The 26,287-nt window shown below is 44.8% G+C and overlaps 1 protein-coding gene across 1 annotated transcript in view; it reads right to left on the bottom strand.

Moving 5' to 3' along the window:
- LOC142768372 (uncharacterized) overlaps positions 1 to 26,287 on the bottom strand; it is a 195,831-nt gene that overhangs the window by 146,252 nt on the left and 23,292 nt on the right. Inside the window, exon 4 of the mRNA XM_075870343.1 lies at positions 24,050 to 24,313. Coding sequence (XP_075726458.1) covers positions 24,050 to 24,313 — 264 coding nt within the window. The remainder of the gene's footprint in view (positions 1 to 24,049; positions 24,314 to 26,287) is intronic.

Raw genomic sequence — 26,287 nt, 5'->3', positions numbered from 1 at the left:
TGATAGTCAATCCCCGCACACTCGACATTTCGGTGTGTCAGGAGGCTGTGGGCACACATCCTCACGGTGTCCAGTTTTGTTGCACTTTCTACAGTGGGGAATAGTCCGTTTGTAGAGGTAGCAGCGGAGAGCCTGTCCGTACGCGTTCACGAAGAAAGGGACTCACTTGCCACAAAATGTGAGCACCATTGCTCCGGAGTTGCCGAGGCGTCTGCACGTAAGGACCTCGTAGCCCGGTACTTCAACTTCTGTCAGGAAGTCGTCTGGTGTGATTTCATGGCTTATTCCGTTGACCACCCCTTTGCACGAATTATCAAGCGCAATACCATAAGAGGTGATGTCGTAGGTTGCTGCGTGCACTGTAATTTTGGTTATTTGTCCAAGTGCCATGTCGTTGTGTTCAGATGAGGTGCTTATTGTTAGCACATTTTGATTTTCGTCAACTCGAAGCTTGATATCAGGCTTCTCACTCCGTATATTTGCGGCATGAACTACGGCGAGAAGTAATGTCTTGGGGCAAACCTTGCTGAGATTTAATCCACCATGGGGACGGATTGCTAGCTTGTAGTTTTCGGCAGGGAGTGGTGGGAGTCTTGGTAGACGCGTCTTAGGCCGGCTCTGGCGTAGAGCGGGCTCAAACGGCGTGCTGGGCAGCTGTTGAGTCGGTACGGTATGGGGTTGCAGCTGTCGGCGTTTGTTCGCTCTCCTGGTAACAGTGATCCATGGATTTGCGTTGTGCTCATCGCTCTCCTGCGTATCGGTGTCTCGACTGGTCTGCGTATCCATCATGTGGTCCGTGGAGCGAGAGGGCAATGAGTGCTTCTCGTCGGCTGCGACGCTCCCAGAGATGGTCGCCATCCGCTGTAGAGCGGGGCGGCGTTCTGTCCAAGCCGCGTCTCCGGCTTGTTAGGGTTAACGAGGTGGACCTCTTCAAGAACTTTCGAAAGTGTTAAAACGTTTAAAAGCGCACTCACAGGTTGAAAACCGGTATAGGCTTGACAGTGGTGATGCTAGGAACAAGTTACTATCGTTGCAACAGGTCGCCGGGAAGAAATTCTTCTTGAAATTGAACCTGAGCCGGAGCCGATGTGATTCGCGTCCGTCGCATGCTCTCGTTACTCGGCGACCCCTACCAGCTCGAGTTCATGGTATATACTAGTTCACTGTATTCATGGCACTACGGCCCAACGCTTGCTAAACCGTTCTAAAACTAAGGAGGTTGCACCCAGCGAGTATAACGTAGCAACCCTTTTTTGTCAGGTAGTGCTCAATGTACACGCCAATGGCTGCTAAGGGGGAATGAGAGACAGGAGAATTCGGCTTCTAGTTACGCGCACGCTGCGAATTTTTTATTGTTCAACAACGCGCAGAAGAAATCTCCCACCGGCACCACCTTGGAGGTCAAGATGTAAGACTGCTTACACACTACTACTACGACTACGAGGGACGAACGGGTGCCGCTATAGGGAGTTTCGCCCCTGAAATAGCTTGTGATGTGTTGGTACCTACAATGTCACAGTTTTTTTTTTGCAAAAGTTTGCTCGCAGTTGTTGGAATAGTTGCGGCACTTTACGCATTTGTGGAATCTGGATCTCGAGTCTGACAACGTGGAAAACCTGGCACTTGTGCGCTTTAATTTATTTCATAAGTGTGATGGTAATATGTGAAGTTTAACGTCCCAAACCACCATACGATTATGAGATACGCCGTAATGGAGGGCTCCGGAAATTTTCACCGCCTGAGGTTCTTTAACGTGCACCCAAATCTTGACCAACGAGCCTACAGCATTTTTGCCTCCATCGAAAATGTTGCCGCCACAGCCAGGATACGATCCCGCGACCTGCAGGTATTTAATAATTGTAGGATGCATCTCTCAAACTAAGAAAACTAGAGGCAAAACAATTTCATCGTAATCCTAGGAAGTCTCTAACGCTGTCAGGTTAAGAAGAGATGTGCTTCTGTCTACACTCGACAAATTTGGAAATGTCAGGAGCAACTACAAACTGAAAAAATTACGGATAGCCTTCATCACACCACTCACATTTTTGTTGCAAAACATTTAGTTCTTTGCGTAAACAATAATGCAAACGTCGATGAAAGCAGGATGGTGTCCTTACACTAAGTGGGCTCTTGTTCACAAGTTCAATGTTTACATTACATGCTTGCTCACTAGAAAACCAAAAACGCGCCATGAAATTTCTGCAGTTGGCTTTGAAAAGCCTCCCACCTCTTCACTGGAATGTAGAGGGGTGAATTTTCTTGGAGCTATAAAAGCAGTTTAGGAGCGCGAGGTTCTGATAAAAAACATGCTCGTCGGGAAGTTTTTTCAAAGGATGCGTAAGCGGGCGCTGGTTATTTCGCAGTGTACATTGGAACATCAAAGATTTCCTCGTAAATACTGTCTGCTGTTTCTGGTACCAATATCCAATACGAGTGAGCTATGATGGTGTGGCGCTTTCATTTTTACTGTACTCGAAGACAGCGTCGAGGTAGCAATTAGAGGCCATGACCACCACACACAGAGCAAGAGCCAGACGTTTACATCCCCCTACCTTTCTTTAAAGACGATGGTCTTCCTTGGGGACCTTCGACAGAAAAATTCTGGTCTGCCTGTCTTTACATGTGTCTGTTGGTCCGCCTCAATGATACCTCACACGGCATTAAACGGCCAACTCCATCCGCAGCACTCACCAATATTGCTCATAGTTTAAACGTTCATTGTTGTGCGATTCTCAATTAACAAGCAATTATTGCGCATATCTGAGGCGCCACAACAACGTTTCGATGTTTTCTATGTCTACCTTTATACTAGAAGAGGCACACACAAGCAACTCTAAGGAATGTAGTGTTTAATCACGCTGCGCTGATAGTGCAAAGTGATGCTCAAAAAGGTGTTTCCAACGCTTTGCTACGACGTGACGGTGGTGGCACCTGCCCGTCGCTTTACATTCTACACCTTATCAGCTCCGAGTCTGGCGCGCATCTTTCTCTGCGGGCTGCACACCTTCATTTTCGAAGATAACTGCCAGATGGCGCTCGTTTTTAACGTGCCTAGATGCTCTTGTTCGCCTCCGTTACACGCTTGAGGCACTCTAACGCAGCGCCTGCAGAATACCATTCACCGATTTTCTTGTGCAGAACATCAAATAAACGTTTTGTTCTCTCTCTCAGGACGCAAGACAATCGCCTTTCGACATATACAGTGTAACATGTTGATTCGGGTGAATTTTTTTATGGAAGAGGCACGCAAGGCCGTATATGGCCGGCTTGGCTGGCGTTAGTGTATGGAATCCCGCTTAGTGGCAGTAGGGCTTATATGGACCAAGCAGGCCGTTGTAGGAACCACAGAATCAGGAAGCAGGAAGTTTCTGTGAAAAAACAAACTTTCGGCACAATTACCAGTGCACCGCAGTTTCTGCAAGTGTAAGCCTGGGTTTTCCAGTGTATCCGTTTTTGGAAAGAGTCATGATGCCTTAGTGCGTGAAATCGCGAAAGCAAACTACATTAAAACAACGGATATTAGTGTGTTATCGACATATGTTGCTCAGCGGGGTGGTGAATTCAATCTTTTAATATTTTTGCTTACTGCCTTTTCCTCATCATTTCTTTTCTTGTCAATCTTATCACGTGTTTGATGACGAGCATGTGAGGCAATCAGCGCGCGCACGGTTGCTGCGGTTATATATGTTCGCTGATGTTCTGAAAATAAAGTTAGTTGCGAGTGACGCCCTTTCTGCTTTATCCTTAATTTTTTTCTCTCTTGATGGTACGCATCTTTTAATTTCAGTAGGCGTATACCAGCTAGGCTAACGAAAATATTTATTATCAAGCCAAAGGTTACGCGATTTCGTATCGCAGCTACTGTGGGCAAGCCGCACGATATCGACTTCTTAAGTTTTAACACAACTTGATTGTATGAAATGCACTATAGATATCTCGCACGTGATCTCATGGTCACAGCTTCATAACGTACTCGTTCACAAACATGGCACCCTTGATGCCGTAAAGGCGGCATGCAAAACCACAGCATGGCCATCCTGCGTCAATATGATAGTGATGCGGCCGTAATTTTCTTGACCTCTGTCTGTCAATAACAAAAAAATTTTGACAGCACTACAATAAACGCGCATGTACGAAAAGGCAGACAAGCGCTGTCCTTAGTGTTTATTCTAGTGCTGTCCTAGTTTTCTTGATGACGAAATGCCGTTTCACCAAACACTCCCTTCAATCAGTTACGTCAATAACAAAAACTTGCAAGAGGCGTAACAATAGCATTAACACAGGACGTCACAAACGTTGTGTGTGTCGTGAAGTGCCCAACATTTTATTTTCAGTTACGTCAGTGCAAGCCACACCTTGGCTCATGCCAATCTATACAAGGAATCGCTCTCCTACTCGATGACATGTGCAGTAATGTGTATATAGTTTTAAATGCTAAGCATTTATTAGCGAATTTCGGCGACCTTGGGCGTATTTATCTACCTAGCCGCCTACGACTTTTAGCTCTCCTGGAATTTTCTATGATGAAATGTATACCAAAATTAGTATGGCATAACATGACTGTATGGCGCGCATAAGTGACAAGTCATAATAAGGAATTCGTCACATAACTCATGAATGTCATGATTTACGTGGTATGGCCTTGCTCCTCCTGCGGTGGTTTCGTTCACATGACATATTGCAAAAATGGTATGGTATGACATGACTGCATGACGAACACAAGTGACAGACCCTTACGTGGATATAAGGACAGGCATGCTTACACGTCACGTTTAGGGTGTGCTCGCAGTCGTTTCGCTAGCTTCACATATAACAAATTTGTATTACGGGGCAGTAATCGATGACGAAGGTATGTGAGTGGTGCAAACTGGATAATTATGAAATATGTGTCGTGTAACAACATGACTACATGCCACGCTCTTGATGCACTCGCAACCATTTCGCTAGCTTCACATATACCGAATTTGATAATAAATGACGGGAACGAAGGACGAAAGTAAGGGACCCATCCAAGCATGATCATCATGATATGTAACAGCATGAGTACGTGCCATACTCGTGGTGCGCTCGTGGCCGTTTCGCTTGTTTCACATATACATAGTTTGGCGTTACGGGACGTGAACGGAAGCTGAAATTATGTGACTGGTGCAAACATGATAATCATGTGATGCGTGTCATGTAGCAACATGAATACATGCCACGCTCATTGCGCTCGCGGCCTGTCCACTAGCTTCACATATACCAAAGTTGATATCACGTGACGTGAATAGATGACGCAGGTGAATGACACATCCAAACATGATAATCATGGCATGGAAGTCTTGTCTGGCATAATTTACGCCCTCCTCGTAACACTGTGCTGATTTTAATGTGACATATCAACCTACCTCATTCGTTCTTTCCATATAATCGATTCCCATTGTACGTGGGATCTGCCAATTTATTTCTTTTTTGAAGGCTTGAACCACGTGCGAAGAGAACATAGCAGTTGAAAAAAGATGCAAAAGTGTATGAACCCTTCACTGAGCCGGCGTAACCTTCATTCGGATAAATACGTAATGTTCCACTATATTTAGGTTTTGCGGCCATTTTGTCGTTTCGACATTTCAATGTTTCGCCATTTCACTTTTACGGCATTTCATAATTCATTGTTTTCCTAAATCTGGCTTTTCGCGGTGTTTTACCTTTCAGCATTCCGATTCTTTGTCATATTGATTTTCGGTGTTTTGAATGCCTATCGAAACGCCGATAATTAAGAGTCCGAATTATGAGAAGGCCGATTTTGAGAATACACTAAATTATAAATACTAATACACAGAATGCAAAAAAAAACAAAATGCCGAAAAGACAGAACGCTAAAGACCCCTTGAAATTTCATGAATTGATTCACAGTTTCATTGGTTCGGTGGGAAATGAACACAGACGCAGTGTGGTGTGCTCCCAGAAAGGAAAAGCGAGAACATCGAGGACGCTTGAGCTCCATTTCCCAGGGTGGAACACGGTATCCTAATCAGGCCCTATGCACATGGCCTTCTAAACTGCAAGTCTGGCTCACGTTCTCAGTGCGTGCTTCAACCACGCTGTGAGAAAATGGACGACTGTGCCCGTAACATTGGCCTTTCAAACTATCCTAGAATGTCTACTGAAAATACAGTTAAGTGCACGCCTGAATTCTTCATTTGGCTAAATAGGGACGGGTCCACTACGCATCTTTAAGGTAACACGCGAACCTACACAGTTGACCACTTCACTGATGCTTTAGCAGCTGATGATGACTAAATAGCTCTAAAAAACTTTTCAATGAACGGACCTTTAGAGCCCCTGCTTGTTGCACAATATAGTTTTTTTTGACACCCATTGAGAGTCTACATTTCTGCGAGACAATATTAAAGGCATTAGGTAGGCTCCTTCTAGTAAATCACATTTGTGAAAACGGATAGACAGATGTCGGTGCTGTGAGGCCACGAACTGTACGTTTCGTCTGACGCTATTAATGCTGACAGGACTTTCTTGCTTGCTTGACCTTTTACATTTTGCTCATGCCCACAAGAGGAATTGGCCATTAAATTGTTGGTTTATATAAAGAGAAAAAAATTAACACGAACAGGTGCAACCATCTTGTGCTTGGTGCCTCTTCTCTCGGTTGAATTCTCGTAGGCGCGCTACACATTTGTATATTGTTTCCTTTTTTCAAAAGCAGTTTGAAGAAATAGTGTAGCTCTGCGGTAGATCATCTGCTTGCCAGTAAACCCAGGTTTTATTGTCAATCCGACGAGAGTCTTTCAATATCAATTTAATTTATTTCATGTTTCTAAATTCTTCAATCGTGGGGGAAATGATGCTTCACTCACAACCAACTACATCGACACCATAGTTCCGCGAACCGAGCACACTGTGCCGTCACGTTAGACTTGTCTGGCAGCTACTCTGGGCAACTTGGCAAAAAGCGAAAACCTAGGAAATCGACAACCAAAATTTAAATTAGGCTTTTTGATATCACGTACACGCCCGTAGCCCAATAAGTCGGGTCTCCATGATATGTGCTTACGGCGTCTGGCAACCGTTGTGTTTATATTTCATTGCTATGCTTGCAATAAATCAGTTGATAGCAGTGCTTATCTGTTCTCTGTCTATCACATGTGTACGTCTTTTGTAGCGCTAAAATTACCATGCTATGAAGAACAAGATGGCAGGCGCCAGTTCCGTGTGTCAAGCGGATGTGAGAGGAAGCGATGGTTGGTGTGTAGGTAAAAATAACAAATCTGGGGACTTAATGAGGGGCTTCTACATGCCTTCCCCCGCTTGGGTTGGAAGGTCTCCCGACACATGTAATGTGGTGGTGTTGACAGCGCATCTACAGGTCATAATTGTCCACAGGTTGGTGTTTAGTTGGAAACAAGTCTCCAGCACTGATTGTTTCATGGAGATGGACCAAAATTGAGCCCAACTAACTTGAAATGGGCAGGCTATTCCCGCAAATTTAAATACTGCATGCCTTCCACCTGTGGTGGAAAAAGCACCCGCCGAACTGATGAAAACGTTAATTTTATAGCGACAAATATACCTTTAAAAATAGTAGGCGCAATGGCCAAGGTCTTTCCTTCAAATATTTTCTTATTCCGACTTTTCTTTCTTGACAAGTTTTTATTTTTTCGTTCATCCCTGCGCATTGCAATAAGAGCGCTGACCTTCGCAAATACGTTTTAAAAATTACTGCTGGAACGTCACCTTGGCATACAAAGAGAATCAAAATAAAGGAAGGGCATACATTAGGAAAATAACTGCAAAACTCGTGTACAATAGAAAAAATGGTATGTCTCCTAGTCTGGGGTGAACGTTTTTCGTGGGGTCGACACAGCCGTTCATGTATACATAGTATCGTTTTCCTGAACTGCCATACCCAAAACGTACAATGGACGAAAAACTGGAAAGCAGGAAGGGATTGCTCTACATGACTGCCACTGCGCTGCTGATGCACATCTGGCCAACATGCCGGTGCTCTAAAGTTCCGTAGCTGAAATGGGGGAGGCCTGTCTGTTTTTTCGGGGGAAAAATGAACGCGCGCCAGATACGCTAAATAGAAATAGGACGTGCGCTCAAGCACTGCTACTCGAGCACCTTCAAGCGATACATGGCTTTGTGTGTTCATCCACCGGTTGTTCACGACTTCGTGTGCGATTGATTAACGCAGCCTCAGCGCCCCGCCGTGGTGGTCAAGTTACTAATATACCCGGCTGCTGACCCACAGGTCGCGGGATCAAATCCCGGCTGCGGCGGCTGCATTTCCGACGGAGGCGGAAATGTTGTAGGCCCGTGTGCTCAGGTTTGGGTGCACGTTAAAGAACCCCAGGTGGTCGAAATTTCTTTAGCCCTCCACTGCAGCGTCTTTCATAATCACATGATGGTTTCGGGACGTTAAACTCCACATATCAATATCAATCAAAACGCAGTCTCAGCTGCGCGTCTTGGTGCACATTCATCAAATAGCCTGAAGCCCTATCTACAATGAATTTCGGAAGCTTTTAGCTGTAAATGATATACGTATAGTATTCGAGAGTGACTTCGAGAGTAGTACAACGTACCAAACAAAATTATTTACTTTCTCCTAAATATTTCCTCTGGCCTTCTTCGGAGGGCGTAAATGAAATGTCACAACACATCGAATGTGTTTATTTTTAAGCACTCGATTGATTCTCCCTTGTGTCAGGATTAGCGTATGTATAAATAAATAAATTAATAATTCACTGTCTTCTTCAAGAAGTCACGTAGGCACGTCAGCCGCCAAGGGCTATCGTTTTTTGTGGGAGAGTGATTTGAATTTCTTTATGAAGTATGATTTCTGCTGTTCGTGCTCCCGTGTGTCTGGAAAGCCGCGTCATCCTTCGTAAAGAAATTCAAATCACTCACCCACAAAAGCAACAAGAGCCCTTGCTGAGTGACGACCTTTTGTAGAAGTCAAATACTTAATTTAATTATTCATACATACGTGAATTTGGACACAAAGGACAATCAATGTAGCACTTGAATATTGTGAGTCGATTCTAGGGTGCCCAGAATACTGGAGATGGCCTTATGAAAAGATGTGTCAATCGCGTACTTTTGTGGTTTGACACCTAGTGCAGCAAAGCTATAATATGTTTTCAGCAATTTTGAACTTGCATCGCGCCCTAATGGTTTTATAAGTAACAGTAGTGCATGTAGGTGAGCAAATGACGTAAAATTGAAAGCTTTCTTTACTTGCCCGCATCTTACCATGACAAAAATACTCGAATTCATAGGCTAATAATCATCACAGATGCCTCTGAATTACCTGCAATCACAGTTCGAGTACACAGCAACGTTTTCTGTGAAAAGATGAAATTTTTACGTTTGAAACTGAAGCTGAAAAATGGGAGATCCCACGTACAGCAGGAATCGACGGTATACGTAGCACGAATGAGGAAGGTTGATATGTCACTTTAAAATCACCACAACAATACGAGCTAGAGGTAAATTATACCGTACACGACTTCCGTGTCATCTATCATGTTTCAATGTGTCGTTTACCTTCGTCATCTATTCACGTCACGTGATGCCTAACGTATTATATGTGAACCAAGCGAAACAGCCACAAGCACTCTAATAACGTGGTATGTTGTCTTGTTTTTACACGACTTGCGTGTCATGGTTATTATGTTTGCACCAGTCATATACCTTCGTCATTCATTGACGTAACGCAACGCCAAATCTGGTATATGTGGAACGAGCATAACGGCCGTGAGTGGGTCATGAAGGGCCCAATATACTACATGAACCGCTGACGCACGCGCACGCTGGGCACAGGAATGTTATACGTTAGCAAAGACAGGCGCGACCGGCATGACCAGCGTCCGTTCGTGCGGCCCGACGCCAACCGGCGCGATATGCGACATGCTGCATTTCGCGCCGATGCATTACCGAGACAGCACTGTGTCTGCCTCTTCTAGTGACAGAGGGACGCTGGACGCGCTAAAGCACGCATGCGTCAAAGCAACGCAGCACGACGCGCGCCTGCAAGCATATGGCAGGACCGGCCACTGAAGTGCCGACGCTGGCGTGACGTGACGAAACCAACGCAGGCGCGCACTGGCGCCATGCCACATGTAGGTGTATTGGCGCATCGACTGTGGCATGTAATCATGTTGTCACGTGACACGCATTTCATGATTATCATGTTTGGACCAGTCACAAACCGTCGTCATCCATTCACGTCACGTAATACAAAATTTGGCATATGTCAAGCTAGCAAAACGGCCGCGATCGCATCATGAGTATGGCATGTAGTCATTTTGTTACATGACACGCACGTCATGGTTATCGTGTTTGGATGTATCATTTACCAATTTCACCCATTCACGTACCGTGACACCAAATTTTGTGTATGTGACGCTAACGAAATGGCCATGAGCGCATCATGAGCGTGGCATGTAGTCATGTTGTTTCATAACACACATATCGTGTTTATCATGTTTGCACAGTCACATTCCTTCGTCATTCATTCACGTACTGTAATATCAAATTTGGTATGATCAACGTTAGCGAACTGGCCACGAGCGAACCATGAGCGTGACATGTAATCATGTTGTTACATGACACGCACGTCATGATTTTTATATTAGGGTATGTCACTTGTCTCGCCATGCAATCATGTATGACCATACCAGTTTAGCAACATGTCATGTGAACGAAACCACCGCAAGAGCAGCAAGACAATGAAATGTAAATCATGATGTTCATGACATACGTGTCATAATGTTTGTGTTATGACTAATAAAATATATTCGTCATACAGTCATGTTATGCCACACCAAGTTTTGTAATGATAGCATTATTCAAACAGCCAGGAGAGCTAAAAGTCGTCGCAGGCGGCTAGACAGACAGACAGACAGACAGACAGACAGACAGACAGACAGACAGACAGACAGACAGACAGACAGACAGACAGACAGACAGACAGACAGATAGATAGATAGATAGATAGATAGATAGATAGATAGATAGATAGATAGATAGATAGATAGATAGATAGATAGATAGATAGATAGATAGATAGATAGATAGATAGATAGATAGATAGATAGATACGCTCAAAGTCGCCGAAGTTTGCTAAGAAATGCTTCACATTTAAAACAGGCTCTTGGTCCGCCTGTTCCCCAAATAGAGACGGTGGAAAACGCTGCCTTCCGAGGCGTGCGCCCAGCGAAGAAAGACGCAACGCTCAGGAGGGGGTGCGGGAGAGCGAAAGTGAAGAAGGCTACGATGTCTCAATGAGTTCCCCTGGTCACTGGCTGGTCAAGCGCAGCGCAGTCACATTTTTTTACAACTTTTGACGCATTGCTGGCACCCAGTGGGATACTTCCTCAACAGCCAAAGTGTCTGGAATTCCAGGCCATGGTTATAGGTGTCAAATACCAAGAAATACTTTGCAAGGTAGCTCTCCCATAACGTTGAACTACTTCAGTAAGGACAAAATTTCATTTTCGTCTCAAGCCAATCCTTAAGACGGAGGAATCAACTACGTGTTCCTAACGTTTTTTGTTCTTACATTGAAAGGTAAGGTCACAACATGAATCATTTGGTACCGTATTTGTTCAACGCCACCATTACCGCCCGTGTCCGTCACCACCATCATACCAACAATGAAAAATCTGAACAAAATTGGCCCGAATCTACATGTTACACTGTAAATGTCGTCGAAAGACGAACGTCTTGCGTCTGGAGAAAGTGCAAAAAACATTTATTTGATGTTCTGCGCAAGAAAATCAGTGAGTGGTATTCTGCAGGCGCTGCGTTAGAGTGCCTCAAGCGTGTGGCGGAGGTGAACCTGTGCATGTAGGCACGTTAGACACAAGTGCCATGTGGCACTTAACTTTCGAAAACGAAGGCGTGCAGCCCACGCAGAAAGATGCGCGCCAGTCTCGGAGGTGATAAGGAGTAGAACGTAAAGCGGCGGGCAGGTGCCACAACCGTGACGTCGTATCAAAGCGTTGGAAACACCTTTTTGAGCATCACGTTGCACTGTCAACGCAGCGCGATTAAACACTACACTACTTAGAGTTACTTGTGTGTGCCTCTTCTAGTATAAAGGCAGACATAGAAAACATTGAAGCTTTGTGGCGCCTCAGATATTGGCAATAATATCTTTTTAATTGACAATCACACAACTGTGAACGCATATTGGTGGGCGCTGTGCACGGGGTTGGCAGTTTGATGCCGTTTGAAGTATCGTTAGGGTGGACAAACAGACAAATGTACAGACAGACAGACAGGCAGGCAGACAGACAGACAGACAAAAATTTTTCCGTCGAAGGTCCTTAAGAAAGACTATCGTCTTCAATAAAGGCCGATGACGGAATGGGCTTCAAACCCGCTGCCCCGGCGTGCCGTCTTATTATTCCACCACTGAGCTACCCTGGTGCTTGAAACTCCTCTGCAATCTCATTCTAGGTAGGCTTCATGTCGGAGAATAAATCGCGTTAATGTTTGTACTACCATCGCTGGATAGGTGGCGCGCCGAAAAAGAGAACCTGGCGGAGAGACGCGACACAACTCAGCTGCTCCCGCCCAGACGACCGGCCGCAGCGTACCACTCCGAGAACACGCGTGTACGCCGCTACCGTGCTTCATTTTGGAACGAAGCACTCGAAAAGCTATTGCGCCAGTAATACTTCACTGTAGTTTTGAAAAATAACATTGTCCGAAGGCTACTCTCACATAAAGAGCACTAAAATCGGAGAGAATCCATGCAAAGCGGACTGCGTCTATGCATATAGTATCATAGGAACAGTGTTGTGCCGTAATGGCAGCTCCCTCGTCCTCAATTTATGGTTGCATGCTGGGTTTTGGGCTAATGCTAGGGCTTGATGACATACCCCCATTGATAAGTTCATGTTGTGACAATACCACGCAGCCAACATCTGCAGTAAAACAAAACAAAAGCAGAGTGGTAGCTGCGTAAATTTCTGGCATCGTTTGTACACCCTGTCCGCAGTATTTATGCATGGGGACGTTGATCAAGCAAACCACCATGGCAGCATAGCACGTGTGCTGTCACGCTGCTTTTCTTGAGGGCGCGGGATAGATTAGCGACCACGGCGGTGCACTTTAATGGGGAGAATTATGAAAAAGAGCACCCGTGAACCAAGATATATGTGGGCATTGGAGAAACCAATGAGGTCACTATCTTGATGCGCACACTACAGTGTACCTCAAAATGATATCTTGTGTGGTCGATGAAAACCTAGCAATCATCCATGTTGAACAGACATTTTCATTTTAAACCAATACAGGCAAGAGGAAAAACTGAAACTGTGCGTTAGGCGAACTAATGAACAAGTAAAAATTGAGGACATTTTATTCTCTGGCAAGGTATAAATTCCAATGTTACTGAGCCACGGCAGCCAGTGATAAAAACGCTTACCGCATCGGCTGATTCCAGAAAGCGAAGCTTCGAGTAGTCCGCTGCTTTCTTCGTTACAAGAACCCTGTCTTTTGCACAAATTAAGTTAGACAGAGGCAGCGAGTGCACACCGTGAGAGTATCTCGGAAGCGTAGGCGAACGTGGCCCCGCAGAACTCTGGTGGACAAAGCAACTTTCCTTTACACGCAACTGTTTACAAAAAAATGAAGATTTATCCGCCTATCATATCATTCACTTCACGCAGATGCATCAGATGGAGTTTTGTGGTGGTGGTCAGATGGATGGACGCATAAAACCTGTTAGTCCTGAAATGCACAACTCAACACTCAGCAGGCCTCACACTCTAAAAAAAGAAAAGAGCGAGTAAAGAGGGTGTCTTTTTGTCCCACAACAATAATCGTCATCTATATTGTGTTCCATCCTTGCGCTATCACCCCACGCCCGGTACATTCCGGTCACGATCGACATGCCCGTTATCAAGGTTACATTGCATTCTCGATATGAAAGTGGCCAGCGCCGAGTTTTCAAGAAAGGAAGCGCACGCAGTCCTGATTACGATTACTGTTGTGGGGCGAACAGACACCCTTTTTACTCGATATTTTTAGAGTGCATAAAAAAAAGTTCCCATGTGCCGTATGTTGCATATTACGCTCATCGTTTCGTTTCTGAAAAAACGCCGCTTAAACTCGAATGTTTGGCCTCGATTTTCATTGGTGGCGGCCTTCACTGTCGAGTAAATATAGCAGACACGCGTCATTCAGTTTAGAAACGAGCCCGACAGCACTAGACGACAGCGAGAGCAAAACTTTGCTTGCCTTACCACCTGAATGAAACGCCCCCTCCTCTTTCTACGTCCTCCTTTTCCTGTGTACATTCTCCTTATTGCTATATATTGTTGCAGTTAAATGCACAGCAGTACCACCAACGCCCTTTGGTTTTGTTATTGCGATGCGCGCTCGCACCTCCTCTATCAGTCGCCACTCTCCTCTACAGGAGCAGCTGAGAAGTGCGCGCTCTCGCCGCCAGGGCGGTCCTGGAAACTCCAGCGCACGACCTTCCCTATGAACTTGCGACCTGCTCATTTCACTGCTCCCTATATCGTTAGGTTTGTTTTCGCTTGTTTAATTTTTAATTCCTGAGCATTTCTTAGCGAACTTCACCAACTTTGAGCGTATCTGTCTGTCTGTCTGTCTGTCAGTCAGTCTGTCTGTCTGTCTGTCTGTCTCTCTGTCTGTCTGTCTGCCTGTCTGTCTGTCTGTCTGTCTGTCTGTCTGTCTGTCTGTCATTCTATCTATCTGTCTAGCCGCCTACTACTTTTAGCTCTCCTGGCCATTTCGTTAATGGTATCAATGCCGAATTTGGTATGGCATAGCATGACTGTATGTATGACGAGTATAAGTGAGTAGTCATAACATCAATATCATGACATCTCTGTCATGAACGTCATTATTTTTTGTCATGGTCCTGCAGCTCTTTCAGTGGTTTCGTTCACATGGAATGTTCCAAAACTGGTATGGTATGACATGATTCCATGCCGAACACAAGCGACCAACCCTAATATGGCAATAATAGCATGCGTGTCATGTAACACCATGACTGCATGCCACGTTCATGATGCGCTGTGGGAGATTTTGCTTGCGTCGCATATACCGAATTTGGTATTATGTTATCTGAATGGATGTCGAAAGTATGTGACTAGTGTAGACATGATAATCACGAGATGCGTGTCATGTAACAACATGACTACATGCCACGCTCATGATGTGCTGGCGGCCATTTTGCTAGCTTATACCAAATTTGCTATTGCGGGACGGGAATGAATGACGAGGGTATGATGCTGGCGCAAACATGATAAACATGGGATGCGTGTCATGTAACATTATGAAGCTGGGCGAAACGGCCATGAGCGCATCATGAGCGTAGCATGTATGCTACGCTCATGATGCGCTTACGGCCGTTTCACCCAGCTTCACATGTACCAAACTCGGTATTACGCAACGCGACCGGACGTCATACGTAAATGACACATCCAAACATGATCATCATGACATGTGTGTCATGTAACAACATGAATACATGCCACACTCATAACGCGCTCGCGGCCGTTTCGCTAGCACATATAAGTCAAACTTTGTATTAGGTGACGTCAATGGATGACGAAGGCATGTGAGTGGTGTAAACATGATAATCATGAGATGCGTGTAGTGCGAGAACATGACGACATACCACAGTCAAGGCGCCAAAGCATTTCGACATGACGCGGTGCGGGTTCTCGCAGACGTTCATTCCGTCGCGTCACGCCGGCGTTGCCACACCTGGCATCAGTTTTGCTATATACTCCCAGGCGCGCGCAGTGCTGCGCGTCTTTGTTGCATGCGCGTTTCAGCGATTCCGGCGTCCCTCCGTCACAAAAGGCAAAAATGCAGTGTTGTCTGGGTAACGCATCCGCGCGAAATGCAGCAAGTTGCATTTCGTGCTTGTTGCCGTCGGGCCGCGCCGACGGACGCTGGTCGCGCCTGGCGTCAGACTATAGAGTACTCGCGTTTTGCTAATGTAGCATCGCTATATCCAGCGTGCACGTGCGTCAAGGCTAGGATGGAGTATATTTGGCCCTTCATGATACCCTCGCGGCCGTTTTGCTAACTTCACATATAGCAAATTTTCTGTTACGTGACGTCAATTAATGACGAAAGTATATGACTGGTGCAAACTTGACAATGCTGACAAGCTTTTCAGTTAGAAAAATGACAACATACCACACTCGTGGCGTGCTCGCGGCCGTTTTCTTAGCTCCACATATACAAACTTGGAGATCACGTGACGTGAAAAGATGACAAAGGTAAATGACACATCCAAACATGATAATCATGACACGTAAGTCATGTACGGCATCATTTACCTCTCCCTCGTATCATTGTACTCATTTTAGTGTGACATCAACCTTCCTCATTGGTGTTTCGCATATCATCGATTCCCACAGCACGTGGGATCTGCCGTTTTTTTTTCGTTTTACTGTAGATGTTGGCAGCGTAGTATCGTCGCAGCACAGACTTATGAATGAGGGCATGTCACCCAGTACTACCATTAGCGTAAAACCCAGCAGGCAACGAGAAATTGAGGACGAGGAAGTTGCCATCATGGCCCTTCGATACTATAAGCATTGACGCAGTCCACTTTGCATGACTTTTCTCCGTATTTTAGTGCTCTTTATGTAAGAGTAGCATTCGGACAAAGTTATTTTTTGAAATCACAGTGCCATATTTCTAGTTCAATCGCTTTTCGAGCTCTTTGTTCCAAAATGAAGCGCGGCAGCGGTGTACGCGCGGGCTCTTAGTGTGGTAACACTGCGGCCGGTTGTCAGGGCGGGAGCAGCTGAGTTGAGTCGCAACTCTCCGCCAGGTGCTCTTTTTTGGCGCGCCACCTATTGAGCGCTGGTCCCCCATAGCATTTTAGAATAGCAAAACAACAACCAATCGTCACAGAATGCTAACTGCGTTAACGAGAAGTTCGTTAAATCTTCCAACCTATTTCAAAGAAATGATTGATCGTCGTCAGCTTCACCATTAGAAACAAAGGAACGCATCCCTACTAAATCAAAATAATATTTATGGCTAAGTGGGTACAGTGGAAGCGACCTTGTAGCAGGTGCCCAAGTATTGTTTGAAAGGGACTTTGAAAAGGTCATTCACAGCTTTCACTGGGACTGCGCAAAGCGTTTTACGCAGGCCTGGTGGTCTTTTTTTAAGCGACAACCAGGCGTGCATCCGCTAGGTGGGTCTGAAATGTAACCTCACGTGACGATGAGGACTTTCGCAAAAAAAAAGTCAACTTTGAAAAATGTCTAACCTAACTTTTTTTTCTGGATGCGGTAATTATTCCAAGTGCATCTCCTAATCATCAGATTAAGCTTTCATCAGCAGCAAAGGGAGCACGTCATGCCGCCTACGCATTGACGCCTAACTGCCGCGGTTCAAAATGCTCACACCGTACCTCGCGCATTTGCATCCGTATTTCGACTCAAGGACAATATCCATCTTTTTTCTAATCGGTGTTTTGTTCCACTCCTTCTGTTTTTTCTAGAGCTTTCCTCACCTTGCTAGCTTTTGCCCTGCCACTCTAATCGGCCCACATTTAAGCTAGCGATGATGTCATTTGATGGTTTTACCAAGTTCAAGTGAACCACCGATTGCCTGTCAATATATAAATCAGATACATATGTCTATGTCTATCAACAACATCTAATCCACATCCATATAATGTGTCATTGTTACAGTCTAGAGAGCCTGCTTATTGTCAACGTCGTATGCAATTCTCTCTTAGATCAATACTAGATGTCACAACGGAAGTCGCAAATACGTGCTCGAAACATCAAATGCATCGCATAACTTTCTGTCTTCTAAAACCGCTTTAGTTGACCTTTAAAATGACAATTATATACTGGCACGTAAAATGTAGAAAGCGCTCGAACAAAAAAATTGGCAGCATATCCACGGAGCGAATGATGGAGAATGGGGCGAAGCATTCATCCATCCATTCGCATCCGCTTCCGTTCATGCGCCCATCCATGCATCTGTCTGTGTGTCCATTCGTCCATCTATTCAACACTCCAAGTACCACCATCCCACATCTTTTCACGATATATTCCCCATATAGAAGCACCGCCATCCAGCGCACATTCCAAGGAATAAATGAGAGATGACACACGCACACTTTCTTAGAACTTGCGCTTCGGGTCTACTTCCCACCTTCAACCACCTCGAGTGCATAGTTCACTGTATTCAGAGCACTACGGCCCAACGCTCGCTAAACCTTTCTAAAACCAAGAAGGTTATGCCCAGCGAGTATAACCTAGCAACCTTTTCCTGTGAGATAGTGCTCAATGTACATGTCAATGGCTGGTAATGGGGAATGGTCAATGGCTGGTAATGGGGAATGAGAGAGAGGAGCTTTCGGATTTAGGTGAACGCGCACGCTGCCAATTTTTTTCATTGTTCAACTACGCCCAGAAGAAATTTCCCACCGGCACCACCTTGGAGGTCAAAATGTAACACTTGTTACACACTACTACTACGCTTACGAGGGCTGAACGGGTGTCGCTATAAAGAGCTTCGCCCCTAAAATGAACATGCGACGTTCGAGCATGCCTAATACATACATTTACATGCGCGAGGATATAAAGTGCGCAAACTACAATAAAATTAACATGGGTGGCATTAGTGCTTCCATACATGATAGCCCGAAATCATGCAGCTTGAAGGTGCTTTCGAGTGTGAAGCACTTTAAGGGCCTGGGCTGTCGTCGCTTGGCGTACACATAAAAAATAGAAAGTATAAAGCAAGTGAAAAATAGAAAGAAATAGAAAATAAAAAAATGAAAAATTAGAATTGGCAAAGAATGTAGATTAAAATAGAGAGCAAATAAAGACAGAAATACTGGGAAAAAACAAAAGAAGAGGAAGAGAAGCTCCAGAGAAACAAAGCAGACTTATTGCCAGCCCTGCACTTCTTTCAAGCTTGCGGTATGTATAGTTTTATGTGCTAGAGACCTGCGCTACCACTGCAGCCTGGCTCTGAGGTGATGTGCTATACTTACAGAAAGTATCAACACCGTGAGGCTGGCTTTAAAGTTGTCGTCTGACAGAAATAGGGCAAGCCTCGCCCTGCCGCACTGGTCTAGTGGTTAATGTATACTCGGCAAAAATGCTGTAGTTCCGTGGGCTCAGATTTTCAGAGAGAGGAGAACCCAAGTGCGCCGAAATTTCCAGAACCCTCCACATCGACGTCTCTCATGTGGTGGTTTTAGAACGTTAAATACTACATATCAAACAATATGGCCAGCCTCACACCTTTGATGCTTAGTATAAAGTGCAGCTGGGCAAGAATGAGCAAGACTGCCATGGGACCGCAGGTCTAACACACCAACTACACGCAATAATTGTGGGAAATGCATGAAAAAAACTTTTCTTTACCAAATGACAATGTCTATGTATACGTAATAAATGTCCATTGAGTGTCCATGTGCAACGTACCTGCAACACTGCTGGGCCGAGCTTTTCATAGTATTGGTTACATGTAATCTTCGTAATTTGGATTTCTATTGAAATATAACAGACATTCACAAAGACCACGAGAAACATACCATAGATGTCTACGTAATATTTGCGGTTCACTTGGGTGTTAACGCGCCATAGCGACGTTGCGATGACGTCGCTCATCCTGGCGGTCTGTGACGTCATGGTGATGTCAGGTGGCGACATCACGTAGTGACTTGTTTTGCATCACTTAAACTATACCCCTAGGTAATGCACCTAAGTCTCTCGCTTTTCAATCATATATAGTTCCACTGAAACTAGGTGATTTATTGCTTTGCCGCTTCCCTAAATCATTTTCTGAATTCGTAGTTTTTGAGCCACACGTCTGAGTTCATAGATGCAACTGTTGTTGAAGTTCAGCCCTGTGACTACGTGATTATAGCCATCGTGACTCGAATTTTCGACCACATGCACAGTTTAGATACTATCGTGAGCAATATGGACAGCAATGCGTGAGTGCGTGGCATATAACCTGAAACCCGATTCGACCGATACTGTGCTGGTGCTGTTCAGAATAAAGGGCAAAAGGTTTCGCTTCTATGCCAACTGTTGTCACTGTCACCCCATGCCCGCTTTTGCGATGCGCGAAATATAACACGGAAATGACAGCTTAATATTGTAGTACTTTTTGCAGAACTTAGGCGCCGAAAAGGGGCAAGCCGTTTTTAGAATCATATTTATTTTTAGACTGATTTTATGTCTTGAACGCACGCATACACAAGGCAGTGTAAAGGGGCTATTAGGCGCAAAGCAGTCGGAAGAACACAAACGTTCTAGGCTTTTGATATCTCCTTTATACTCCGAAGCGACCAGCGCTGCGTATTCAGCTGCAGTTTTTAGAGCGAAAGCTGTATGTGGCTAGCGGAAACGAAAGTCCGTCTGTCCTCATGTTGTTAGAAGCGTCTCCGTTGGGTGCGCCGTACATTACGTTGTGCTCACATTGCACCTACGGAAATGCACCACTGGCTGCGTGGTCGGTGACGTCGTTCTCTCCGTCGTAGCCGAGCATGCACGCCATGGCGTCTCGATACTTGCAGGAGGCGGCCATGCGTACAGAGACACGTCAACGTAGCAATGGTGCGAACGCTTTCGCTAGGTGGTCGAAATTTCTGGAGCCCTCCACTACAGCGTCTCTCATAATCATATGGTGGTTTTGGGACGTTAAACCCCACAAATCAATCAATCAACGCTTTCGCTGGTTCCAAACCCCCTCTTTCGGCCTGAGATTTTCGAGTAGCATTTCGGCAGTGACTAGCCAGTTCAGTGCGCATCTGCAATGCACGCAGTCAGCCACCCGGCGGTGGTGGATGACGCATCCGTGAACTCAAGTGTCATCGCTTCCTGAGAGAGCCAGGTTTCCCTTTCACTAAACTACGACGAACACGCCGACGAGTTGCCGCTTCCACAGATATACTTCGGTCAATCGCAGCAAATCACATGTGCACACGCCAAGCCGTTCTCAAAGCCACCAGTGAGATACGGTGCTCGGACCGCGCAACCGACGAACGGCCACTGGTATGCGGGCTACGAGCACCTGCAGACACTCGTCAACAAGTATAGTGAGCAGAAGCGCTTGACCGAGACATCGTATTCCCGCCTGGAGTTCCAAAAAACGGCGCGTTGCCGGCAGAAACGCAGGAAGTAATTGCTCACAATAATAAGTAACTCAGCAAAGCATCGGTATTTTGATCTGCTCGAACAGATCAGGGTGCACGACGACGACACACAACGTCGGAAGGCGTTCCTTGAGTGCGTCATACTTGGATAAAATCATCGTGCGGCGTGTGCGATACCAGTTGAGCACTACAACGTCACCCTAAACAACCTGAAAGACTGGTGGATGACACCAATCAAGCTATATCAAGATTTGGGAAAGGCTTCAATACACTGTCCCTACTAATACGCCTGTCCCACTGAAATCGTTAATGTCTTTCCGTTCCAAGGTCATTCGGCCCGACAAATGTCAATAGAGCAATCGTAGTATACTATAAAGAATAGTGTAATTTTAGTCTTTCATGATACGAATGTTCATATATAAGAAAAAAGCCCGAAAATTTAGTAGGGCCAGCGTGGTAGAAAAAGGAAGTTCCTCATTTTGAGACATGTGGGCAGGCGCTTGGCGAAATAAACATTCCTAGAAATTCTATACTGCAGGACTCCTTTCCACTATAAACCAGGCTACCCCAAGACACTAGTAACAGGCGATAAAGTTAACGCAAGCAACATTACGGGCACAGTGTTGTCACTGAACAGCACTGACCTGCAGCAACTAGCGTTGCTATACATGCACGTAAGCCAGAGAAAGTGGATAGAGTGCGATATAAACAAAGAGTAGACGCAGTGGTGACATCCAGCAGCGAATTCAAGCGAACGCGTTCACTACTGCAGTAGTGGCCACTACTGTATGCTCACTCAGAAGAAACTATGGATATTCGATGTAAGCGAACGTTGGTTAGAAGACACACAACCAAACCTCGGCGACAATCAGTGCAAAGATGCCTTTTGTGTGTTACTGGCTACAATTAGGTATTTGGTGTACGCACGCAGGTGTGTTTTAAAATGAAAGGCAACGCGACTCTCCAAACGTATCTGCGTACAGAAGCGAGTAGTTATGGGACTGCATCGGTTGTGTTCGACTACCGGCATAGTCTCACCCGCTTACACTTCACGTTGTGCAAAGCCCAGGAGATGTGACACCATTCCCGGTTTGATGCAGTTGGAGAGCCGCTTAGAGGATGTTACACTTGTTGGACATCTCTCTAAGCGCCAGCACTGGCGCGGCTGTCGCATGCGAATTTGTGAACTTGGCGGCATCTGTTCCTCTTGTGCTGGCAAATTCATAAAGGTTAGGCGAGCATGGTGCGGTCTTGTTATTTGACGTTTTTTTTTTTCATATCACGGCAGCTTTTTTTCAATGGTGAAAAAAATGTAGACAAGACGACAGCAATTCTTTTTAATAAATGGTATTGCGAGTCTGGGATCATTTTTTTGTGCTACGGAGTGGTTCTTTGACCGCAACGTTGGCCTAACTTTGTCGGTTGTCCTGCACTCACAGACAAACAGACAGACAAAGAACTTCGTTCATGAGAAGACAATACTTTGTCGTGCCACAACTTGCCAATCGTTGTATCTTCTTTGCGACTATTAGCTATGCTTGACGGGAGCAAAACTACGGCTCGAAAGCAAACTAATTATAAAGTCAGCTGAAGAAACTTCCAACCAAAATTAGGTGGTATTTCACTCTTGTTTTTCTGCCCATGTCTGAGCGTATTTATACCAATATGTTTATTTTGTGTGTCTTTGAAAGCGGGCTCACTTTATCGAACTGCAGTTCTTATTCTCACCCCAACGTGGCTTGCAATCGTATTCCGCATTGTAAAGTCGCTGCGCCTATCATTTGATTTTCTGTTGTAGAGACCTGTTCTGGTAATAAATCAGGCACTGTTCAGTTGCTGAAGCCAGCGTTGATCATTAAAGATCGCGATGTGAAACAATCATCAATAAACTTTCATCTATAGTGTAGGTCACCAGAGATATGAATCACTGCGCTTTTAACAAGTTGCAATGTAAAGCTTACAGTGCATATCGTGGTGCTTCAGCCTATCAAATAGCATGCACTGTCCGTGTAACCTCTATGCGAGATATGATAAAATTCAGCTAACGGCCACGTAACTTGGGACTTATAAGTTTTCTCATTTTATGTTGTAAATGTCACCGCGATTGGAGTGTACGCCACAGCGCTCATATGGCACTGTAACGAACCATATCGTGCGACAGAGCTTCGAATGATATGCTCGTGTTTGTGTGACAAGCACTCGCGATGACGTTCAGGGCACTTCACTTTTCTTTTCACGCTTCAGCCACGACCACTTATGACGCATGCCCCTCCTTTGAAAAAAGTTTCTCTTTTTCCCAGAGACAAAACTTTGCAAGCACATTTTAGCCGCCTTGATCACTTGTCAACTCAAGACCACTGCGCTGCGCTGGTAAACACGTGTGAGAGAAGTCCCCCCAAAACGTTTAAATATAGAAATGTAGATGTACAAATATAGAATAAAAGGTTTTATCACACTTCAGTGAAAGCTCATATCACAACCTGCTCATGACATTCCTTTTCATTTCTTTTACGTTTTCCGAGCCTCTAGTATGCTGAACAACCAAAGGATATTCTTGCAATAATATACTCCATCTTTGTACTCTGCTGTTTAAGTGTCTAGCCCTAGCTCGAGATTGTAGTGGTTGACAATAAGTTTGTACAACAAACTTTCTTCCATTAAATAGGATTAGAAACTTTTCGAGAAATTTTTCGTTGTCTATTTGTTACACAAGTAATGGAAAGCCCAAAACTGCTGCAAAACTGACAAAAAAGTACGCTTTTGTTTTACAGCTAGGATAAGCGCGAACATAGGAGTGTACTTTATTTTTTGAAGAATGTTTTGGTTTATGGTGATAAGGAAACTCTCGTTAACAGTTTCCACGTATATCAATCAACCGAAATACAGCAGGAATAGATGAAGTACGCCTTGGTGGTCCCTTTCTCAGAGTCCATATCTTCAAGTCCAATTTGTCACAGGCTTGAATTACAGTGCAGGTCAGTTGTTTCTGGTTATAATCCAAACGGTAGAAGTTGCAAATGTCGTTATATAACACCTGAACACTGCTCTTGCTGGCATAACCTCGGTACCAGTACCAATTGTTGTAACATTCTTGTTGCACTTTGAATGTGACGGTGAAATTACCGCCCTTTGCGGAAACCAACTTCAGATTAGTCGGCTCAGGTGGCGCTGCGAGAAAAAAATAAGGAAACTTCAGTCACAAATCGTACACGGGTTGATGTCTTAAAATTAGCATCAGCGCGGGCGCATTATGCTGAATTTTCATAGCACGCTATATGTCAGCTATTTTGTCTGCAATAGAGTTTAGAAAAACAACAAGACGCAATATAGAACTCCTATTGAGCTGGTTCATGATGTCTACAAGCACGCTCAGTGGACGTTAAGAAGTTTCTTCTGATAATATGCACATTGCATTCCTAAGAGTTATCAGTGCACCTCTGTCACACGTCTAAGCATTCCTTTGCATACTACAATCACTTTCGGTGTATATCTATCTATCTGTCTGTCTGTCTGTCTGTCTGTCTATCTATCTATCTATCTATCTATCTATCTATCTATCTATATATATATCTATCTATATATCTATCTATCTATCTATCTCTCTATCTATCTATCTATCTATCTATTTATCTATCTATCTATATATCTATCTATCTATCTATCTATATATCTATCTATCTATCTATTTATCTATCTATATATCTATCTAAACGTTTATGACTGGGTGCTCTCGTGATTATCCCCTTAAATTTGTGGAAAGCAAAATTGAGAGGGTAATGTCATCTTACCCTCCCATTCTAATTTTGGTGTCGTCCACCCATCATACTAGGATGGTTAGACGAATATGACCCGTTGATCAAAACATGAATAATATCGCAACCCCTTCGCATGCGTCATCACACTTCACGTCAAACAGTGGCACATACCCGCGGGAGGGTATGTGCCACTGGTATGTGGGTATGTGCCACAGGTGAGTGAAACATAGATTCTACCCAGGAACGACGAGAACGCATACGGTCTATTTTAACGCGTGAGTGAAAAACCTGACATCGGTAGCGTTGACCTGTGGAACGCAAAGAGTAAATGTCGGGGTCCCAGCCAGAGTCGAATTCTGCGTGGTAATCAACCATTCTACCACAGAGCCACGTGAGATCTCGGAAGTGCTTTTCAAATAGACCCTAATGCTCTTGAAACCTCAAACGTGGTTGCCCCGCCGCGGTGGTCTAGTGGCTAAAGTACTCGGCTGCTGACCCGCAGGGCGCGGGTTCGAATCCCGGCTGCGGCGGCTGCATTTCCGATGGAGGCGGAACTGTTGTGGGCCCCTGAGCCCAGATTTGCGTGCACGTTAAAAAACCCCAGGTGGTCTAAATTTCCGGAGCCCTCCACTACGGCGTCTCTCATAATCATATAGTGGTTTTGGGACGTTAAACCCCACATACCAACCAACCAACCTCAAATGTGGTTGCCGTGCTGGTTACCTGTGTTTATAAAGTTTATAAATGTACTCTTTTGAAATATACGTCACATCGGATTAACGTTATTTGAAGTTAGGTGTCATGCGCTTAAGTTGACTTATGTAGCAATGTCCAGGGCTACCATCCTCAAGAGCACCAGCGCTTCATATAAGTTTATCGCTTCTGATGTTGCTACTACTTATGTTCCTGTAGGCAACATTGCGCAAGCGCGAACAACTGGCTATATAAATATCTGCAACTCTTGAACCTATGTTTGTGCGTGCAGTATTTATACACATATTTAGCGTTATTTGAAGACGTATCGCTCAATAAAACATTATACACGGTCAACTTTCTTCCGCATGCATCGCATAACGTCGATTCCTAGGGTGCGTGGATCTGCTGAATTTTACTTCTATTCGTCTTGTTTTTTGTTATGCTAACTGCTTTGATTTGTTTCTCGCTTTGAATGTTTTTGCATTGTAGAATTTATTTTTTACAATTTCCTTTTATGCCTCACAGTTCAATAACTCGCGAGTTGCGGATTATACGATAAAACAATCTATATACAATTTTCCGCACTTTTTTGCTTTCAATAACATTTCAGACGCGTACCTGCCAGTCTACGCACGCCTGAAAGTAGAAGACTCGTCAAGGAAGGGAGGCAGGGGAGGGTAGTACATTCACT

Source organism: Rhipicephalus microplus, chromosome 8 (assembly GCF_043290135.1).
Source record: "Rhipicephalus microplus isolate Deutch F79 chromosome 8, USDA_Rmic, whole genome shotgun sequence".
NCBI lineage: Eukaryota > Metazoa > Arthropoda > Arachnida > Ixodida > Ixodidae > Rhipicephalus > Rhipicephalus microplus.
This window is presented reverse-complemented; position numbering and strand designations above follow the sequence as displayed.